At 39.1% G+C, this 17,636-nt stretch overlaps 2 protein-coding genes across 6 annotated transcripts in view; both read right to left on the reverse strand.

Moving 5' to 3' along the window:
* Positions 1-10,209, reverse strand: part of depdc5 (DEP domain containing 5, GATOR1 subcomplex subunit) — a 30,095-nt gene extending 19,886 nt beyond the window's left edge. For all 5 annotated transcript variants that reach the window (XM_018695942.2, XM_018695941.2, XM_018695944.2 and 2 more), the window contains exons 1-25: positions 9,966-10,209; positions 9,529-9,596; positions 9,342-9,429; positions 9,206-9,252; positions 8,546-8,631; positions 8,021-8,104; positions 7,889-7,938; positions 7,560-7,629; positions 6,853-6,931; positions 6,678-6,739; positions 6,506-6,575; positions 6,335-6,407; positions 6,127-6,230; positions 5,957-6,031; positions 5,141-5,275; positions 4,972-5,033; positions 4,807-4,880; positions 4,629-4,698; positions 4,497-4,533; positions 4,272-4,392; positions 3,930-4,153; positions 3,610-3,810; positions 2,410-2,545; positions 2,214-2,305; positions 769-828 (exon numbers count right to left, since the gene is read on the reverse strand). In XM_018695942.2, the coding sequence (XP_018551458.1) occupies positions 769-828; positions 2,214-2,305; positions 2,410-2,545; positions 3,610-3,810; positions 3,930-4,153; positions 4,272-4,392; positions 4,497-4,533; positions 4,629-4,698; positions 4,807-4,880; positions 4,972-5,033; positions 5,141-5,275; positions 5,957-6,031; positions 6,127-6,230; positions 6,335-6,407; positions 6,506-6,575; positions 6,678-6,739; positions 6,853-6,931; positions 7,560-7,629; positions 7,889-7,938; positions 8,021-8,104; positions 8,546-8,631; positions 9,206-9,252; positions 9,342-9,429; positions 9,529-9,586 (2,158 nt within the window). In that variant the 5' untranslated portion in view covers positions 9,587-9,596; positions 9,966-10,209. The remainder of the gene's footprint in view (positions 1-768; positions 829-2,213; positions 2,306-2,409; positions 2,546-3,609; positions 3,811-3,929; positions 4,154-4,271; positions 4,393-4,496; positions 4,534-4,628; positions 4,699-4,806; positions 4,881-4,971; positions 5,034-5,140; positions 5,276-5,956; positions 6,032-6,126; positions 6,231-6,334; positions 6,408-6,505; positions 6,576-6,677; positions 6,740-6,852; positions 6,932-7,559; positions 7,630-7,888; positions 7,939-8,020; positions 8,105-8,545; positions 8,632-9,205; positions 9,253-9,341; positions 9,430-9,528; positions 9,597-9,965) is intronic.
* Positions 10,210-10,629: 420 nt separating this feature from the next.
* Positions 10,630-16,158, reverse strand: rab36 (RAB36, member RAS oncogene family). Its single transcript, XM_018695929.2, has 11 exons — positions 16,006-16,158; positions 15,296-15,379; positions 13,594-13,685; positions 13,412-13,486; positions 12,991-13,092; positions 12,814-12,878; positions 12,642-12,693; positions 12,031-12,112; positions 11,856-11,946; positions 11,620-11,733; positions 10,630-11,525 (listed from the first exon to the last, which is right to left on the reverse strand). The coding sequence occupies exons 1-11, from the start codon at positions 16,015-16,017 to the stop codon at positions 11,464-11,466; spliced, it is 831 nt and encodes a 276-aa protein (XP_018551445.1). The 5' UTR covers positions 16,018-16,158; the 3' UTR covers positions 10,630-11,463.
* Between the last annotated feature and the right edge of the window lie 1,478 nt (positions 16,159-17,636).

Consider the following 17,636-nt stretch of genomic DNA (forward strand, 5'->3'; position numbering starts at 1 on the left):
AACAAGTTAAGTGTTATTTTTACTGGCCTCATCGCCCCTGCTGATGATTCCTGAGGGGCCTGCAGTTGTGGAGCAGTGATCAAACATGCAGATTGTGGCTCTGTGACAGTCAGTCTGTGATCAACATCACTCAGAAGCAAGTGGAAAATATGTCCCGAGCTCAAAAAAGGTGTGAACTCTGAAGTGACTGAGTGAATTTAAGCAGAGATATTACAGCATGCAAACATTCAGATGGTGAGCAAACTATCAATTCAAAATACTGCGTGGAAGAGAAAGATTGACATTTCAAATCAAGCCAAATACACTATGCGCACCGCCATGCAGGAATGAGATATGCAGATAAGGTTTGTTGAGTGCAAACAGGTCATGGTGTAGTAAAATTATGGGAGGCCTAATTATTTGGAGGATTTGAACACCTGGTATTAAGAATTAAGTTACAGATCAACAGGAGGAGACCCAGAGAAAGAGAGAGAACAGACTCCAACAGAGAAAGAGAGGATACAGAGGGAGAAGAAGAGGGTACCCCCAAACCACATGACCTGTAAGAGTTGTTTCTACCTGCCACCCCTGGAGACAGATGCCAAGTGGGGAAACCTGCCTGCTAAAGCTGAATAAGCCCTCACAGGTTAAAGACACCTCTGAAGGTTTATTGGCATCATGAGTTTGTTGATTAAGTTTACAGCCCGATCCTGAGGTATGGCTACATGACAACGTCTGCAACTTATCAATGGACATGTCTTTGTTTTTGTAAGGGCAAGATGGACTCACTTGGATCAGCACTGGTGAGGGATAAGTCTTCAAATGAGGAGCCATGGTTAGTCAGAGTTCCTGTACAGAGATCAGAGTTAACAATGACTTTCATCATCAATTCATCATTTGGGCTATGCGCTGCAAAAAAGTTGCAAAAACTGTTTATCCCTGTTTCCCAAAACCAAAAGCAATGTGTCTTCTTTTGTCTAACCAAGAGTCAAAGAGACAGTTCATGTATTATCATATATAACAAAGAAAAGCACCAACTTTTCACATTTGAGAAACTGGAACCACCTTGTTTCTGGCATTTTTACTTGAAATGTGGTTTGTTTTTCTCTCAGCTAACGACTAATGGATCAGTAGTTGCAGTAGTTGTAGTTCACCTGATGTAAAAATATTGTAGATAGTGAGGCAAAACATAATTATAATGCATCCATCTTTGTTGGCAGAAGTTGGCAGAAAGTCTTCAGGGCAAGACTGTGTGTGTATTGTAAAGAGCCAACTCTTCCAGTTATACATTTTCTGGGTACCAATGTTATCTAATGAGTTTACAAGGTCACATACATTCACCTGTGTAGTTTTCATCATCATTTGTATAAACACCTGTTGCCTCTGCATTATTAATGAGTCTCAACAAAAAACCTTTTCCTTGTTTGTATTACTGATGTGTTTGGGATGTGTAATGTCTAAAGTACACTCACTGAGCACTTTATTGGGAACACCTGTACACCTTCTTATTTATGCAATTATTAGACAGCCAATCATGTGGCAACAGTGCACTTCATAAAATCCTGCAGATACAGGTCAAGAACTTCAGTTCATGTTCACATCAAACATCAGAATGGAAAAAATGGATCTAAGGGATTTTGACTATGGCATGATTGATGGTATCAGGATTTTCACACACAACAGTCTCTGAGTTTACACAGAATGGAGCCAAAAACCAAAAAGATCCAGTGAGCTGCAGTTCTGTGGATGGAATCACCTTGTTTTTGAGAGAAGATAATCAGAGGAGAATAGTCAGACTGTTTGGAGCTGATAGAGAGTCTGTGGTCATTCAGATAAAAATTATTATTTGTTGGGGACTATTTCCAGCAGCAGATTAACCCACATTTGGTATGCTTATTGGGGCAACAGGGCAGCGTATGTAAGACTGAATCAGTCACTCAATGCAACAACATGGTCCATAATACTCTATGGCCCAGAGGAATATGATATATCAGGCTTTGGATAAACACATAAAACTTGTCAGTAGATCAATTAATTCAAGAATAAACTGAGGATAGTGCTAGCCTCACTGATAGATATTGATATTACTGGAAAACAGCTAATCAGCCACAAGCCTGGTGTGCTTCTTATATCACTGCAGGTAAAGTAGAATGAGCTACAGAATATACATATAAATTAGTGTTAAAATACTATGTATGTTCCAGGAGGATGTTGTTTATGAGTAGGTATATCACCACTGTTATTGCTCCCTGGACTTCCAGTGAACTCATCCATCCCTCCACCAATGTAAAGGCCATTCTCTCCTGCTTGCCTAGAGGTTGTTCGCCTTAAATAGAGATACAAATAACAAGCATTCATCTTACTGTCTGTGTTTTAAGACAACAATTATTACAAAGGAAATCTTTGTTCCCTGTAGCAGGTGTGTCTAACCTTCCAGTGGCCTCATGATAAGCCAGCTCCAGTAGCTCAGCAGAGGTGTGAGCAGGATCTCTCTGCTGGCTGCCCTGCAGTTCAGCCATGTTTTGTCTGGTCTGGTGATGAATCTGGATTGCTTCTCCAGAAGGACCTGAAAATCAACAGTAGGACATACAGTCAGCTGTTTGGATCAATACCAACAATAGTCACTGGCCCTTACTTAAAAAAATTATTCTCCATCATACATAACTATGTGTGGGTCCAAGCTTGGTTTATATGGCACATGGCACTTTGTAACCACAGACCAGACAAACATGACTGTGTAGATGCCCTACACCAAGCCCTGGACAAAAACTGAAAGGTTCATCCTCTGAAAATCTCAAATATGTTAATAAATTTGGACTCATGGTGGCGCTAGAGAAAGATCAGGGTTTCACCAAAAACACTGTAATTTATCCTCTGATGACTGTGAACATCCAAAGCCAGTTTCATTTTTAAAAATCCACAATTTGTTTTTAAGATACTTTGTCACAGAAAAAAGGGGTCATCCTCTGAAGACCATAAATTTCATACAAAATTTGATTTAAATCAGGCCAGTAGTTGATCTTGATTGATGATGACTCATGGTATACAGAATATTAGGTTGTACCACAGTTGTCCTTCTTTTGGAAATTTCAGTTGTGATTTTGGGGATCGCTACTGGTGCTTTTGGAACAAATTCAAAATGATTTCTAATGAAAATATCAATGAAGCGCTAATTTAGCATTACACTATGACATTGTTTGACCCAGGATTTTTTAAAATAAGGATCATAATCAATGCAGCAGAAGCAGAGATACTGTTTTCATTCCATGCATTCTTCTTTTTTGTCAAAACCTGGTGTCTACATTACCCACACTGCAACTTGACTTGGCTGCTAGCCTCAAACAGAGATGAGGGCTGGGCCACAAATATCTGGTAAGCTAACTTTCTACACACTGTCAAACTACAAATTTGTGGTCTTCAGACCCAAATGAAGCTGACTCAATCGCTTGAGTCAATTTACCAGACTTCCCAGCACAAGTAAGGCGAGTGGTCTAAATTAGCAATCTCCTAAAGCTGTGATGAATAACAAGCTCACCTCTGCTAAGATTATCATCCCACACCTGAACTAGTTCCAATAAATTCTTGATGGCGGGAGGCAGTGTGTTTGTGCAGGACTCTGTGTCACCTCACCGACTGGGAAAGTGTGCATCCAGCGGCGGCGGTTGGAGGTGAGCTTCATAGGCATCCTAGAAGGGGTGAAGGGGTTTATCAGAGCTCTCTGTGGGGTGTAACCTCCTGGACGGATGTGCAGCGTCGACTCAGCACTTCCCACTGTGAACCTGCCCGGGGCACTGGAGTCCCGCTGAGAGTCCATCATCTTCTCCAACAACTCTGAACAACAGAAAAGAAATAAGAAAACAAGACAACAGGAACGGGACTGAGGAAGGAAAAATATGTGGCGCACACAAGCACAGCGGGACAGGTCCAGACTAAACCTCTGGAGGGGTTACCTCTGGTGCTTGTGTATCCCAAAGAACTGCTGACTTCATATTGGGCAGAAGGCATGCGGGGTATGAGCAGCATGTTGGACACTGGACCCAGACTATCATCAGAGGCCAGGCTACGCTGTTCCTCAGGACCACCAGAGCGTACAGGAGGGGACGCCCCTATGCCTGCACTGACATCCACCGAGCCCCAGCTCTTCCTCCCACTTATCTCTTTGTCTCGACCCATCCTGAAAGACACACAGTCACTACTGTTCAACAGGGCTGAGAGTTCACAAGGTTCAACAGAAAGAGTAACTCTCTCCACTGTGTTTAGTGGAGTGGAGTGTTGTGCAAATGGTCAGATACCTGAAGTTGGTGCTCCTCTGAATTCGGGAAGGACCAGGAAGTCTGAACACCTGGGCATCATAGGCATCATAGTCCACCTGTATGGGCAAGGTGTTGTCAGAGTCCTTTGGAGCACAGAGAGCTGAAAGAGGCCACAGTGAGGAAAGTTAGAGTAAAGATGATCATTATTAAGTCATACTTTAAGAAATTAAAAAGGTGTCAGAGAGATTAACAATCACAACTCACTGTAGTCTTTGCTGCTCTTGAATTTTTCAGCATGAATCTAGAAATAATTGTAATTTAATGAGATGTTAAAACATACGAAAAACCTTTTTCAAACTTTTTAAGTAGAATATCAGTGCTGAAAAATGAAGGTACCTTATGACCAGCCAGTTTGATTCGAGGGGTAAAGGAGCTACAAGAGTTCAGACTTTTGGAAGTGTAGAAGCTATGGGCATGGAAGAAAAAGATGCAAACAGGACACAGAACAACTGATTACAACTTTACATAAAATTTGTACTGATCTTTATTCTCATGGTGTATCGTGTTGTCTTGCCTGTGGTTAATCCAGTGAGGCAGGTTATAGTCGTCTCCCACACGAGAGTCTCCAGGGGTCGTCCTGTTGTGCAGCTACAGAGAAAATGAGCGACACTATCAGTAACAAACAGGTACAGTATTTGGCCTGAAGCAACCACAGACACTGATACCCAGATATGTTTACCTTGAACAATGGTACTGCGTGCAATGGCTGCTCTCCCATGCACACCAAGTCTACCCCAATACCTAAAGGGAAAAGGATGTGTCATCAACATCATTTACCATATAATGATTCTTTTTTTCTCTGTTAACCAGTTTGGCTGTGTCCAATGTGTTGGTATCGTCACACTCACCATTGTCGATCATTCGCTGTTTGGTGAGAATCATAAGCAGTCGGTCCACTTCAAACACTCCTACACCGGGTGTAATAACCACTGACATCTGTCCAGTGCGGTCAAAGTTACGGTTGATGTAGTGCTTGTCAAATACTGTGGGAGATATGGTGATTTCAGCTTTTCTTTTTTGTCCTCTCTAGTTAGTAATCGTCCTGACACGTGATATTGAAGACTTCTCGAATAATAAGGAATTTTAATGTTTTGTCTCTCTCTCTCTCTCTCTCTCTCTTTCTCTCTGACACACACACACACACCTGTGTATACCACAGGCAAAGCACCATTCAGCCACAACAACTGGTAAGTGGTCTTAATGTTGTGGCTGAATGGTGTGTGTTAGTAGTACATACTGTTCAAATTGCTCCATGATCCATAATAACCACCACAAAATTTTGGCTGCTATTGAGTTTATGGCAGTCCAGGAAGTCTTAGTACCTGAGCCCTGAGAGACAAACTGCAGTTTTTAAATCAAACTGATGACATGTGTCTATGTTTAAAAAGAAGAACCAAACATTCAACATGAACAGCTTGGCTCTAGACTTCTTCCAGTTGTCTGATTTTCTATTTAAGTATTACTTGTTGAATCAAAAAAACAAAAGACATGTGCTCTCTGTATACACTCAGTATAGCTGCACAACGCATACAACAAATCCTACAAGTCATAACTATGATGTTGACTTACACTACTTTAAGTGCTGGAATACACCTGCTCTCTGCTAAAGAATTTTATTTATTTGAGAACACTACTCTACACTACTCTAGCGTTAGAGTACATACCGTTGAAAGAAAGGTTAATGGCCTCCAGGTAGTTTCCTTGAGCAGCAGTTGAGTTATAACCCACAGGAAAACCATCTGGTATGAGTAGTAAATAAACACAGGATTTCAGCTTCAAGTGGCACCTGATCCAAAGATCTTTTACTCAGCCAAACGCTCGACTCATTCGCTACCTGCTTCTTTCAGTCGCACCAGGACAGGATACTGGATGAAAAGCTTCTTTATTGTGACCAGTAATGACGTCCATTCATCTCGTCTCTCGTTCTGAGCCACGACCCTGATCACAAAACAGTTTGAGTCATCAATTTCCACCGACATCCAGTCTGTAATTATGATGAGCTCCAAATAATGTTTGATAAAATACTATGTTAGTATGCTTACCTGTAGAAGTCTTCGTAAAAACGTCCCTCGTGATCCTGTCTGATTGAGCCTCTTAGAATCTCAGGAAATTCATCTGAGGAAAATGATAACTCAGATAAATTACTCAGATATCGCTGCTGCTGTGTTCATTTGTGCCAAAACTCATTATGATGATCAAGAAAGAAGACTCACCAATAGTTTTAGCATTGTAGAATGTACGTGAGAAAAGTACAACTGTCACCTCATGACTGCAGTTCTTCTCCTACAGTGACATTAAACATTGCTTTTGTTTATTAATGGTTAATCCTTCATTTTGGAGAAAAAGTTTTAGAGTTACAAAGGTAAACAAATGGGAATCACAAACCCTCCACTTAGCAAAAAGGTCAGACAGGAACCCATTTACAGCCTTCTCAAAGTAGAGATCCCCTGAAAGAAAACACTCAAATCAGGCATTCTCCTCCACACGTACATGTCAGTGTCATATTCAGCCAAAACAAGCTCATAAAGTATGAATGACCAAACAGAGAAGTCCAGCTGACCATAGATGTCGAAGTCCCACATCTCACAGCTCATCTGGATAAAGATGTATACCATCGCAGATGTGGACCTGAACACCACCTGTGTTGATTTGTTGATGATTTTCAGAGAAATTAATGACTCAAAGAAAAATAAATCCTATAGTGACTATTTGACAGGAAGCACATAGTGCTACACGCTTGCTGTAAGAATTCCCAGAGATGCTTTCATCCTTTTAGTACTTACATAGCACTTACATAGTGCTGAAATGACTAGATGATCAATAGCAAGTTAACTTGACGACAAATTTGATCATTAGTTAATAATAGAAATCATTGATCATGCAGAAACATTACGCAAAATCTTCAACTGGTTCCAGCTTGAATGTGAACTAGAATGTGAGGATTTGCTGCTTTTCTCTGAGTCATCTCACTGAGCTATTTTAAGATATCACCTAAGATGAGTTTCCCATCTTAAAAATATTGTCAACTATAACATATTTTGGTTTTAGTATTACGTTCTAGGGTCACACAATGGTCTAGTTATTATTTCAATAGAGACTCGTCTAAACTGCATGAAATTAAAATTGTGGTAAATACTGACTCACTTGCAATGTTTTGTTATATGAAAAAGTCAAATCCATACATTTTGAATGCTCACTCTTAAGTATTTGCAATCAATTATGTGTGACCAGTAACATCAGCATCTGCAATCATTAGTAAATACTTACCCTGGTGTCTTCACTGATGTAACCACAGGTCACTTTCTCTCCCTTCACCCAGAGTTCACTGGCCTGGGCTCTATAGAATTAAAAACATCATAAGCCTGCACTTAGAGAACAAGGGAAGGGAAGGCTGAGCTAAAACACCAAAACATGTATCTATGTAAATGTTTCTTTTTTAATGTGAGGAAGGTTACCACACCATAACTGCCCCCTTTGCCTTTTTTTCTTAACCCGTACACATACAGTCACAGAAAATCACAGATGATTTCTTCTACATTCAAGTAACTCTAAATGCATTTATGCATTATGTAGAAAATGAAATTTATGCTTAGTACCTGATTCCTGCAAATTCCACTTTCTGCGTCACATAAGCACATGTGCTCACCTGGAATAAAGATTGTCACAGTTATATCCTCATGTGCTAGTAAACATTTTTATTCAGATTCATAAACTTTCACATGCCCTACCAGACTCTTCTTTAGTCTCCACATGTCTCCTCTGCCGATGTACTGGTCCTTGAAAGTCAGCTCCACCAAGTCCAGTGTTACATCCTGCAATGATGTAAGTATGAAGCTACTTAAACACATGCACTGCAACCCTGAACTTATCTAGACATTACCTAGATGAGCTGTATGTAAGAAAGCAAATGTCTGAATCAACTAGACCGACAGTAAACAGACTTCATTCTGCTAGATCCCTAGTACAAAGTAACAGTCTGACTGAGCTGATGCATGAGCATCGGTCATTATCAAGAGAAATAGGTTCACAGTGAGCAACCAAGCCCCTGCCCTAAACCAAACTGAATATTTCCAATAGGTAACGTGTCTAACACGGACAATCTCCTGTTGTGTGCTACAACAGTGAAAGGACATCTCCAGACAATGTCTGGACCTGATTCTCCAGACACTGTCCTGACTTCATATTAGAAAACAGCTTGAAAGATTCTCTTTAACTGAAGTGAAGGAGCTGCAGAGTACTCAGAGCGAACTTACCTTAGGGTCGACTATGTTAACAATGACATCCTGATATGCACGAAGTTTGAAGGCTTGTGCTACAGTCTGGTCCACACTGATTGTCTCTGAATGAGAACAAAAAAATCCATTACAGGTGGTGAAAAGGCAAAAAAAAAAAAAAAAACAACTATCTCAAACCTAGGAATTTTCTAGTTAATACAATAACAAAACAGTTACAATTAATGTATATTTGTCCAATTACAGTATATGGTAAGAGGTAAGAAACACCCTATGATTTAATGCATAAAAAACTATAACAACACCAACTTCAGTGTTGATTCTACATGTCTATGCACCAAGAAACGTTCAGCATTATACATGTCACACATCAAGGCAGGATATGCTGCAGGGCTGCTGTATTGGACTGCATTAAATTGTGAGGCATTCCTGTTTTTCTGTTGATCATCCATCTCTAGCAGTGCTGCAACTGTACAGTAATTTATATTATTAATTAATCTGCCAATTATTTTCTTCAAAGAAGAGCAGCAAAAAAGATAACAAATTTTCTGCAAATCTACTACTGTAGCAACAAGCAACTTTCTTAGGGGACACAGATATAATTTAAGTTTAACTTGATCTTGCCTTATCTAATTTTTGAAATATGGCGGACATGCTGCTACATGGTGTCAGATCATTTACCTTTCTGCAGGTCCTCTTTCAGACTCTTCACCTGCAGCAGGAGAGGACTGGGAATTTCAAAACAGACAGATTATAGGATCAAGGATAAATTATGAAAACTACCTAACACAGTGATTCTCCCATCATGCATGCTCACCTGTATTCATCTGTGGGGTGTGCGATCTCAATTATATCCCCTAAACTGACTTGAGGGAAAACTTTTGGGTTGACAACCAATTCATCATCTGCTCAAAGAAAAAGGCATTTTGAATGACAATCTTTCAAATCTTTTAAAAAAAGAGAACCATGAATTTAATCTAGTGGAATTGCAAATTCTCTCTTACCACTTCCACCAAAACCTTTCTTGTGTAACACAAGCTTGTATGACTTATTGGTCTTCATGATAAACCACCTGAGGAACAAAATCATTACTTCATTTGTAAAAGTTGGCAAGCAAACTAACACGAGCCTTGAGTGTTTGTTCTCTTCTATTGTCTTGCTAATCCTAAACTCATTTATTACAGACACTGTAATTCTGCGATGTACTTTATTTTCTAATACTATGAGAGTGGGTAATGTTAAAAGTCTGTGTGGAAAGTGGCTGAACAATGGCAGTCTGATCGGAAAGCTGTGTTGCGTGTTGTAAAAGAGATATCGAAAGTAATGAACGTTCTCTCTATACACACAGAACTACTATACATTCAAGACATATATTTATATAACGTTAATCTGAACAGTAAGTCAGGTCGGGCAGAGCAAGTGAACACACATGTATCAGTACCTGAGCAGTCTCTCCTCAACAGCTCAAACTGCTTGGGATGTTGACATTTGCTAGCGTAGCATGTGGCTAATTTGAGACGATTTACAGCTACTAAACAAACTAACACTAGCCTCAACTAGCCGCACCAATGCATACTTGCGTAGAAAACACAGCCGTGTAGGCAAAATAACACAGAACTACCGTCTTAAGTGTGGAAACCTACAGCACTTTGCTGGCTAACTAGCTTACTCTGTGTCACTTCCTCCAAAACATGGAATTGTGTGATATGATTGGTTCGCGTTTGTTCAGAGAGTATCTTAGCGAAACAAGAGGGCTCACTCCGCTCATTCCCATCATCGCTTTTTTGGAGGCGTGAAACGCGTGGTTTTTTTTTTTCTGTATAACCGCGTATGCTACAAATCCCAACGATTTCGTTCTTGTTATACATTTTCTTTAATTACATTTTATTTATAGATGCATGTACTAAGAAATCCCGTTCTGACACTGTCGAGCGTTGATTTTTCACTTGAAATATTTTAGATATCTGAACCACTGCGTCGTCAAGCCTCTGTGCATGTTCAGCGTATTTAGTAGATAAAGAATCCTTCATCAGTATGATTTGATTTGTGGGTTTTGCACAGCCATACCTCATAATGTTGAATGTTATCCAGACAAAACAGTTCAGTCAGCTGATAAACTACTTTATTAAATAACAACATGATCAGGCAAAATACTGGTCTCAGAACTGCTTACATCAGATATTGTCCCATTGTATCAAGATATTAGTTCAAGAAATTACATTATAATCTGACCATTATATATGTTGAGTTGAAAGGAAACATAACCATTTAGTTTACCTGCTCCCAAATTCTAGCCTCTCAATTTAAACATTTTGTTCCTTTATCAGTGTACTACCCATAATAATCAACAATATTCCACAACAACACTGTACAAGGAAATAAACACTGTTACAGTGGTAAAGACAATCTTTAGTGGCCATACAAAGGTGTCATGAGGGATGATGTTGGCCTTACGTCCCAAATGCAATAAGGTTCAAACACCTCTGCCACCCTCTGAAATGATGGACACAATGGAGTTTGTAGAAGTGACCTACATGAGATAAACCATGCTGGTTGTGATGAGATGTGCTGATCACACTCAAATATTAGTTATTACCACTGTATGATTTTATGCTGGGTTTCTCAAAGTCTAAATATTTAGTTCCATTGAATACTTTTTGGACTTTTATGCTATAAATGGTCAAATTTATAAGAATAAGTATCTGCAAAAAGAACCCATTATTAATAGTTTCAGTCCAATAACAACAGACTTTCAAGAACATGTACTGGTCAAACCTTCTGTAAAGGTTAAAATACATGGCTGTTTTGATGAAATAAGAGACCTAATGGTACATGTCCTAAAGCACATTTCAGTCCAGTGGAACATGATGCAGTTAAAGCTCAGAACACAGCCTCTGTCTGGTTCTGCTCTCCTTAACAGCTCTCTGTTCCTCTTTTCATCAGCAGCAGCTTCTCTTCATGTCTTGGGATGTGGCCTCCTCCAGTTTGGCATGATCTGAGTCTGTCGAGACAAACATTTTTTTTAGATTTGTATATCCTCAAGAGTTCCATTATCTTTATAATCTGTAATTGGTAGGAGTTGAGTCATTACTTACTGATACAATCACCTCGTCCGATGCTAGCTGGAACCCCATTCTCCAGTTCCTTCAGCATGCACTTCTCAAAGGCCAAAGCTGCCACCCTGAAGAAAAACTCCTGCACGTTCTCCCCTGAAAATAAGAGAAAATAGTAGGTTCTTACAGTGGCTTTCTGCTTTTCTTGGATGCATTTATCTATGTTTTCTTAATGTAACATATAGCAACAACTGATGAGTGTGAGCGCTTGGTTATACCTGTTTTAGCAGAAACTGCCCAAAACTCTGCATGCATTTCTGTTGCTATTTTAATGGCATCTTTTTCTGTCCTCTGTCTTTCCTCTGAGGGCTTAAGAACAACACAATTGGGTACTGAAAGAATAAAATATATATGTAAAAATCTGCATTTAAATATAATATAAAATATACTCACTAGCAGGTCATTCTTAGTGCCAACCAAGAAGATGAAGCAGGAGTCAGGCTCATTTTCTCTCATTGCCTCCTGCAACCATTGGCTATGAGAACATAACAAAACAAAAATAATCTTTACATTATCTTACAGTGCAACAGTTGTTACTCAGTTTTACTGTATGTATAAGATATGTCTTTTAAAATGGTGACTGATTCAGCTGATTCAGTTTTTAAAATCACAGATACTGCAAAGAGTGATCAAGATAAAATGCTCAAAATTTTTTTGTCCAGCTGCTTTTAGCCCACTATATGTTAAAAGGGCTTTATCTCACACACACTTCTTTCTATAGTGACATAAAGCAACTCAAATTAAAGCTGGGACTTTTGAATGTTAGCAAACACTTGCCCATTTACAGATGAATAAAATAAAGAGTAACATTAGCATTCATTTGGAATCATAGTTGGATGATAATTCTCTACTGGTTTATGACTACTGTCACCATTTTTGCATAGTCATGTGATTAATTGTCAACATAAAGGTATTGATTATATCTGTTTCAAAATTTTGCAATTTGTTTTAAACTTTATACAGTGGTAGAATAAGCCCAGTGATGATGTTATTACCATACCTACCGTGTATGATCCAGGGACTTAATGTCTGCCATATCAAAGACTGTGATAATGACTGGAAAAGATGAACAGCACGTTTCAGAATTATTAGCTTACCTGAGCTAAAATGTAAAACAGTCTCACCTAGCATTAGACATACAACCATTTTTTATTATTCATTACAGCAACTTCTTACCCTGAGCGCCTCTGTAGTATGCAGACGCAATGCACTTGAATTTTTCCTGCCCAGCAGTATCCCAGCTGTAAAAAACAAAAGCGATTACCGACGAACATGGACATCAAAAACACAAAGTACTCTTAAATTACATGCTGTTGTAGAGCAGGATTATTGATTCAAACTCAAACTACTCACATCTGAAGGGAGAAAGGTACTCCAGATATTTCAAACCTCTCAATCTCAAAATCTACTCCAATGGTGGCCTTGTAGTCTCTTTCGAATACATCTTTACAAAACCTGACAACAGCAAAAACAAGTCAAGGTTTTTCTTTTTGCCTCTGGTGATTAGAACTTAGATTGACAGTCAACAGGCCCTAGACCTATTTATAAGCACTTTCCTTAATTCTTATAGGTGTAACCAGTCAGTTCCAACAGTGCCAAGTTAACATAGTACACAGTATTGGCAAGAGAAGTGTCCATACACTTTTAACATATAGACTTTTTACATGCAGTTTTGTCTTGATTTATGTGGTCCTATGTGTTTTAGCTGTGGTTTTGATATTGTGATCTCAGTTATATAGGTTATGTCTTAACTGGCTACTTATTGATGAAGTACCTATTAATGAGGCAGGTCTTCCCCACATTGAGGTCCCCAACAACAACCACTTTTGACATTTTCTGCCGGTCCCACCTTCAAAGAAGATACAAGTTTTTTTCTAACATTGAGACATATATGATTTAAATGTAATGTTCAAGCAAAACTAAGAATGATGCATCAACCCAAAGCAGGAGACTCACGGCTGATGCCTGGCAGCTCTGTCTTTACAGGCTGCTTTAGCCTGAATGTCCCAGTCTTTCTTCAGCTGCAGAGAAGCCTCAGGTGTGTAGCACTGAAAAGAATGAGATCAGACAATTTACAGCATGCTAACATGTTCACAATGACAATGCTACCCAACCATGCAGCTGTTAAGCAGGTATAATGTTCACCATTTAAGTTTGGTGGTTAACATTTATTAAATAGGCTCAAACATATAGAACAGCTGGGGGAATGGTGTCTTGCAGATAATTTAGATATAAACCAAAATCTTGGCGAAACTAAAAGTGTAACCCTAACCCTAACCCTGATGGTGATGCTAGTTGAAAAGTGAAGGGATCACTCAACAGTTCATCTTAGAATGTTTGTATCAAATCATTCATGGATATTGAACTCATGAATAAATTTAAATAAATTTGGCCCAATTCATCAAGTAGACATTGGGACATTTCACAGGATAAGAGAAAACATTGACCTGATGATGGCACAAGATGGAAGTGCAGGAATCTACAAAGTCATTCGAGTATCTGTACCAGATTTCATGGCAATCCATGCGATAGTTTCACTCAAGTCCAAAAATAGTTCAAGGGGAAAGGTTGAGTCATCACCAAAATCAGAAAGATTCATCTTCCTATCAGCAATTTATTCTGTAATGTACTGCTGCAGCAATAATTTACAGGTTGTCAACAAGTGCCTCTGTGGGTACTCTGTGAGAATTCCTTCTTAACATGGTTACTCAAGTTGACGCTGTTTGATTTTTATACATGCATGTTACATTGTAACTGGGTTAGAATAAACTGGGTTAACTCAGATCTTTATCATGAGAAACCCACTTAAGTAGTGTGGGTGAGTGAGTCACTGTGGTACTGCAACATTTGACAAACAGCAAACCCAGAATCGCAGTACTGTGGGTATATTTTTACATCACTCAAAAAACAGAAGCAAGTATTACTTTGACCTATTGTTAATAGGTTTTACTACTGCATAAATTTAGCATGTGTGGTTTCAGACTTTAAGATATTTTGAGTGTCTGTCAAAATGGAAGACAGTATCCATTTTTATAAAGCAAAAGAACTGAAAGTGAACAAAATGCTAGTCTAGCTAAATCTGACTGCAAGACTGATTTAAATCTGCAGTAGAGAAACAGCAAAACAAGAAGCCACAGTTTTAAAGACTTGTATATTTAACTATACTCATGATTATTTAAGAGACTGTAGCTTAATAACATGACTTAAAATATCTAGCATATTCATCTATACTGGCAAAGAACCACTAGCAGGGTTCTCAGGCAAACAAGGAGAGACATTTGCACTAAGAACCTGTTAACTGGTGCCAAAATTACTAAACATTATTGATTCCTGTCCAAATAAAGTGGCTCATGCTTTTATTGGGCGAGGACTGAGCGGACAGGAGGATATGGTGACAGAGGCTTGGATCGGGTCGCTGACTGCAACAGCACATAATTACCTGTGATCTGATTTAACATCCTGAGAAAGTTAGGAAGAAGTCACACTTTTCCAATACATTAACATCCTCTAGACTGGAACTCCCACTATTTTAACTACAGTGATCTACAGAGTAAAAGATAGGGGTTTTCCTGTGTGTGGATTAAACTGGAGCACACAGTTGTGACCACAGTGTATTGACAAAAAGAATAAGGAGGAGTAGAAGAAGAAGAAGTTGTACCTTTGGAAATTCCCAGAATGCCCTGTCTTTGCTGATGGGTGGTGGGAACGGCATCATCCCATTCCTGTTATTCTCCATGACGACCTGAGAGGGAAGGTGTAGCGACAGTCAGACAGACAGCTTTATCAAATTCAGTCTAATACAAAGCCCTTTTCAATGTTTCCGTGCATTTTTTTACAAAGGTCAAATGTTTTCTGAACAACACGAATATTTAGAGAGCGTCAGGATCCAAATTCCGATTCTCATTTTGTGTGTTTCGATAGTACGAGTGTGGAATAACATCTAGTCAGGCTTATTCAGTTGCAGCATCGTGAAGTTATCTAGTACAAGGCAGACATTGAGGTCACTTTGCCTTCAAAATAAAAGTTGACAAAAGTCGAATCGAATTTGTGAAAGTACATTATAAAACATTCATTGTTGTTTCTGATGTGTTTTGTATAGTTTTTTTAAAAACTTCCTCGCCTTGGCCCCAATGCTGCACCATCTTACATATCAAACAAGGTGAAGCTTGTAGACAACGATTGTAATGTGAATATCATGGACGGAAGCACGGAAGTATTACCACATTCTGTTTACACTGGCAGCGACACAGCAGACACCACAACCAACTACACCGCCTATTTTTAACACGTGGGCTTTTTTTCTTTTCAGAAAGACACTCTGTTACTCTGTGGTTCTAGTCAGTAACACTCTGAATGACCTGTACTCACCAAATATCTCATCGATTCCTCTGGCTGAGTCGCTTGCTGCAGTGGGAAACCCGGATGTTTTCTGATGAGCTGCCCGTTTCCATGACAATGGTGCTGTAGCTCCTGTGTCACGTGACAATTGGACTTTCATTGCACGCAGTCGGTCCTATTAGTCCCCATGAGAACACACGCGCGTGCACACAGACACAGGCACAGACACTAAACCAGGACAGGCTGTTGAGAGGCAGTACCATGTAGATATGCATTAAAAAATCTTACTGGAGTAGAATCATTCCAGTCATTTTTTGCAAATTATAAAACCATTTCTGTCTGTAATTTAGTCCTGTAAACTATTTTATTTTTTTAAGGAAACTGGCAGTGTAGTAGAAGTCTTTCAGTCTGTTATAAGTGAAATCACCTTGTTTATGGAATATTCTAGAAATGATTATCTGCATCTTGAAACAAAAAAGGGAGATTCCCTTGGTAAAATATGTTAAATAAATCCCGATCCGACATATAAATACCTAAAACAAATTGTGTATTGAGAACAGCTAGCATATTCTTTCTGCACTGGCAGATAAGAAATAAGACTTAAAGGGCTTAAAATTACAGACTAAAACGACCTGATAAAAGGGGGATTATTTTTAACTGAATGATGAACAGTTGAAAGTTACCTCCAAATAGCTAGCAGCTCACCTGATTCATGTAGTATTGATGTAGTGAAATTAGAAAGGAACGACGGGAGCAGGAAATAAAGAAGACTAAGACTGAAATTCTCACGTGTAGGCGATAAGTAGCCCACCTCAAAGCTGTACGGTTCTTGAGTAAATGTACTTACAATAGTTACATTGCACCACAAGTAACCTATGTTAATGTAGTCACATATCAAAGAATAACTCGTGTACTCTCTCCAACTCTTCATAGTTTTACTTTAACTGGATTCCCAATCATTTTGCACACGGAGAAAAGAAGTTGTGAATTCTTCTGTTCCCTAAAGTTTAATACACAATCAACAATATACGTGGACTAATTGCACCACCTTGTGGTGTTAAAGTGAAAAGTTAAGTTCACCCATCCATTACCTATACCGTTTATCTTTACGGGTCCTGCGTAAGTATACCCGAATGCAGGTGAATTTATATTTGACCTTCAGCATAGTAAAAAAACAAAACAAAAAAGCAAATCAACCAAACAGACAAGCAAAGAAACAAAAGAAAAAAGAAGAACGACAAACAGCTATGATTTAATCAACATTAACTATCCAATGTTAATTGCACCACCGCCAGTACTTGAACGCACCGCAAGCCATGTGTCTGTGAAGGCCACTTTGGGAGCGGACGAGCTTCGTAACTTACGAAGTGCGTGTGTAGCAAATCACCCGAACTGTAGCGAGATGGAATAAAAAATAAGAAAAAACCTCGTCTGAAGAGGCTCTAGATGATTCAATTTAGTATTAATTCACAGTTCGCTGTATTGAAAACTCTTTCAAACAAGGTGACATTTAATCACCATTATGCTACTTAGCCTAACAAACCTCAGTTAAGGTCAGTGTCTCATGCTATGTGATTGATGCTGAGTGATTTAAGATAGCGGGCTGGTACAAGGTGTGATGTGTAACACATCAGCATCCGTCAGTCAGGCTGTCTCAGTGT

The sequence above is a fragment of the Lates calcarifer genome, linkage group LG4 (genome assembly GCF_001640805.2).
Source record: "Lates calcarifer isolate ASB-BC8 linkage group LG4, TLL_Latcal_v3, whole genome shotgun sequence".
Taxonomy (NCBI): Eukaryota; Metazoa; Chordata; class Actinopteri; family Centropomidae; genus Lates; species Lates calcarifer.

What these genes read in the sequence shown, in the direction of transcription:
- rab36 (XM_018695929.2), bottom strand. An exon ending in CATTCTGGGAATTTCCAAAG is followed by an intron (nt 13,686 to 15,295) that starts GTACAACTTCTT and finishes CATTCTTTTCAG; the next exon opens with TGCTACACACCTGAGGCTTC. An exon ending in GGCAGTTTCTGCTAAAACAG is followed by an intron (nt 11,734 to 11,855) that starts GTATAACCAAGC and finishes TCTTATTTTCAG; the next exon opens with GGGAGAACGTGCAGGAGTTT.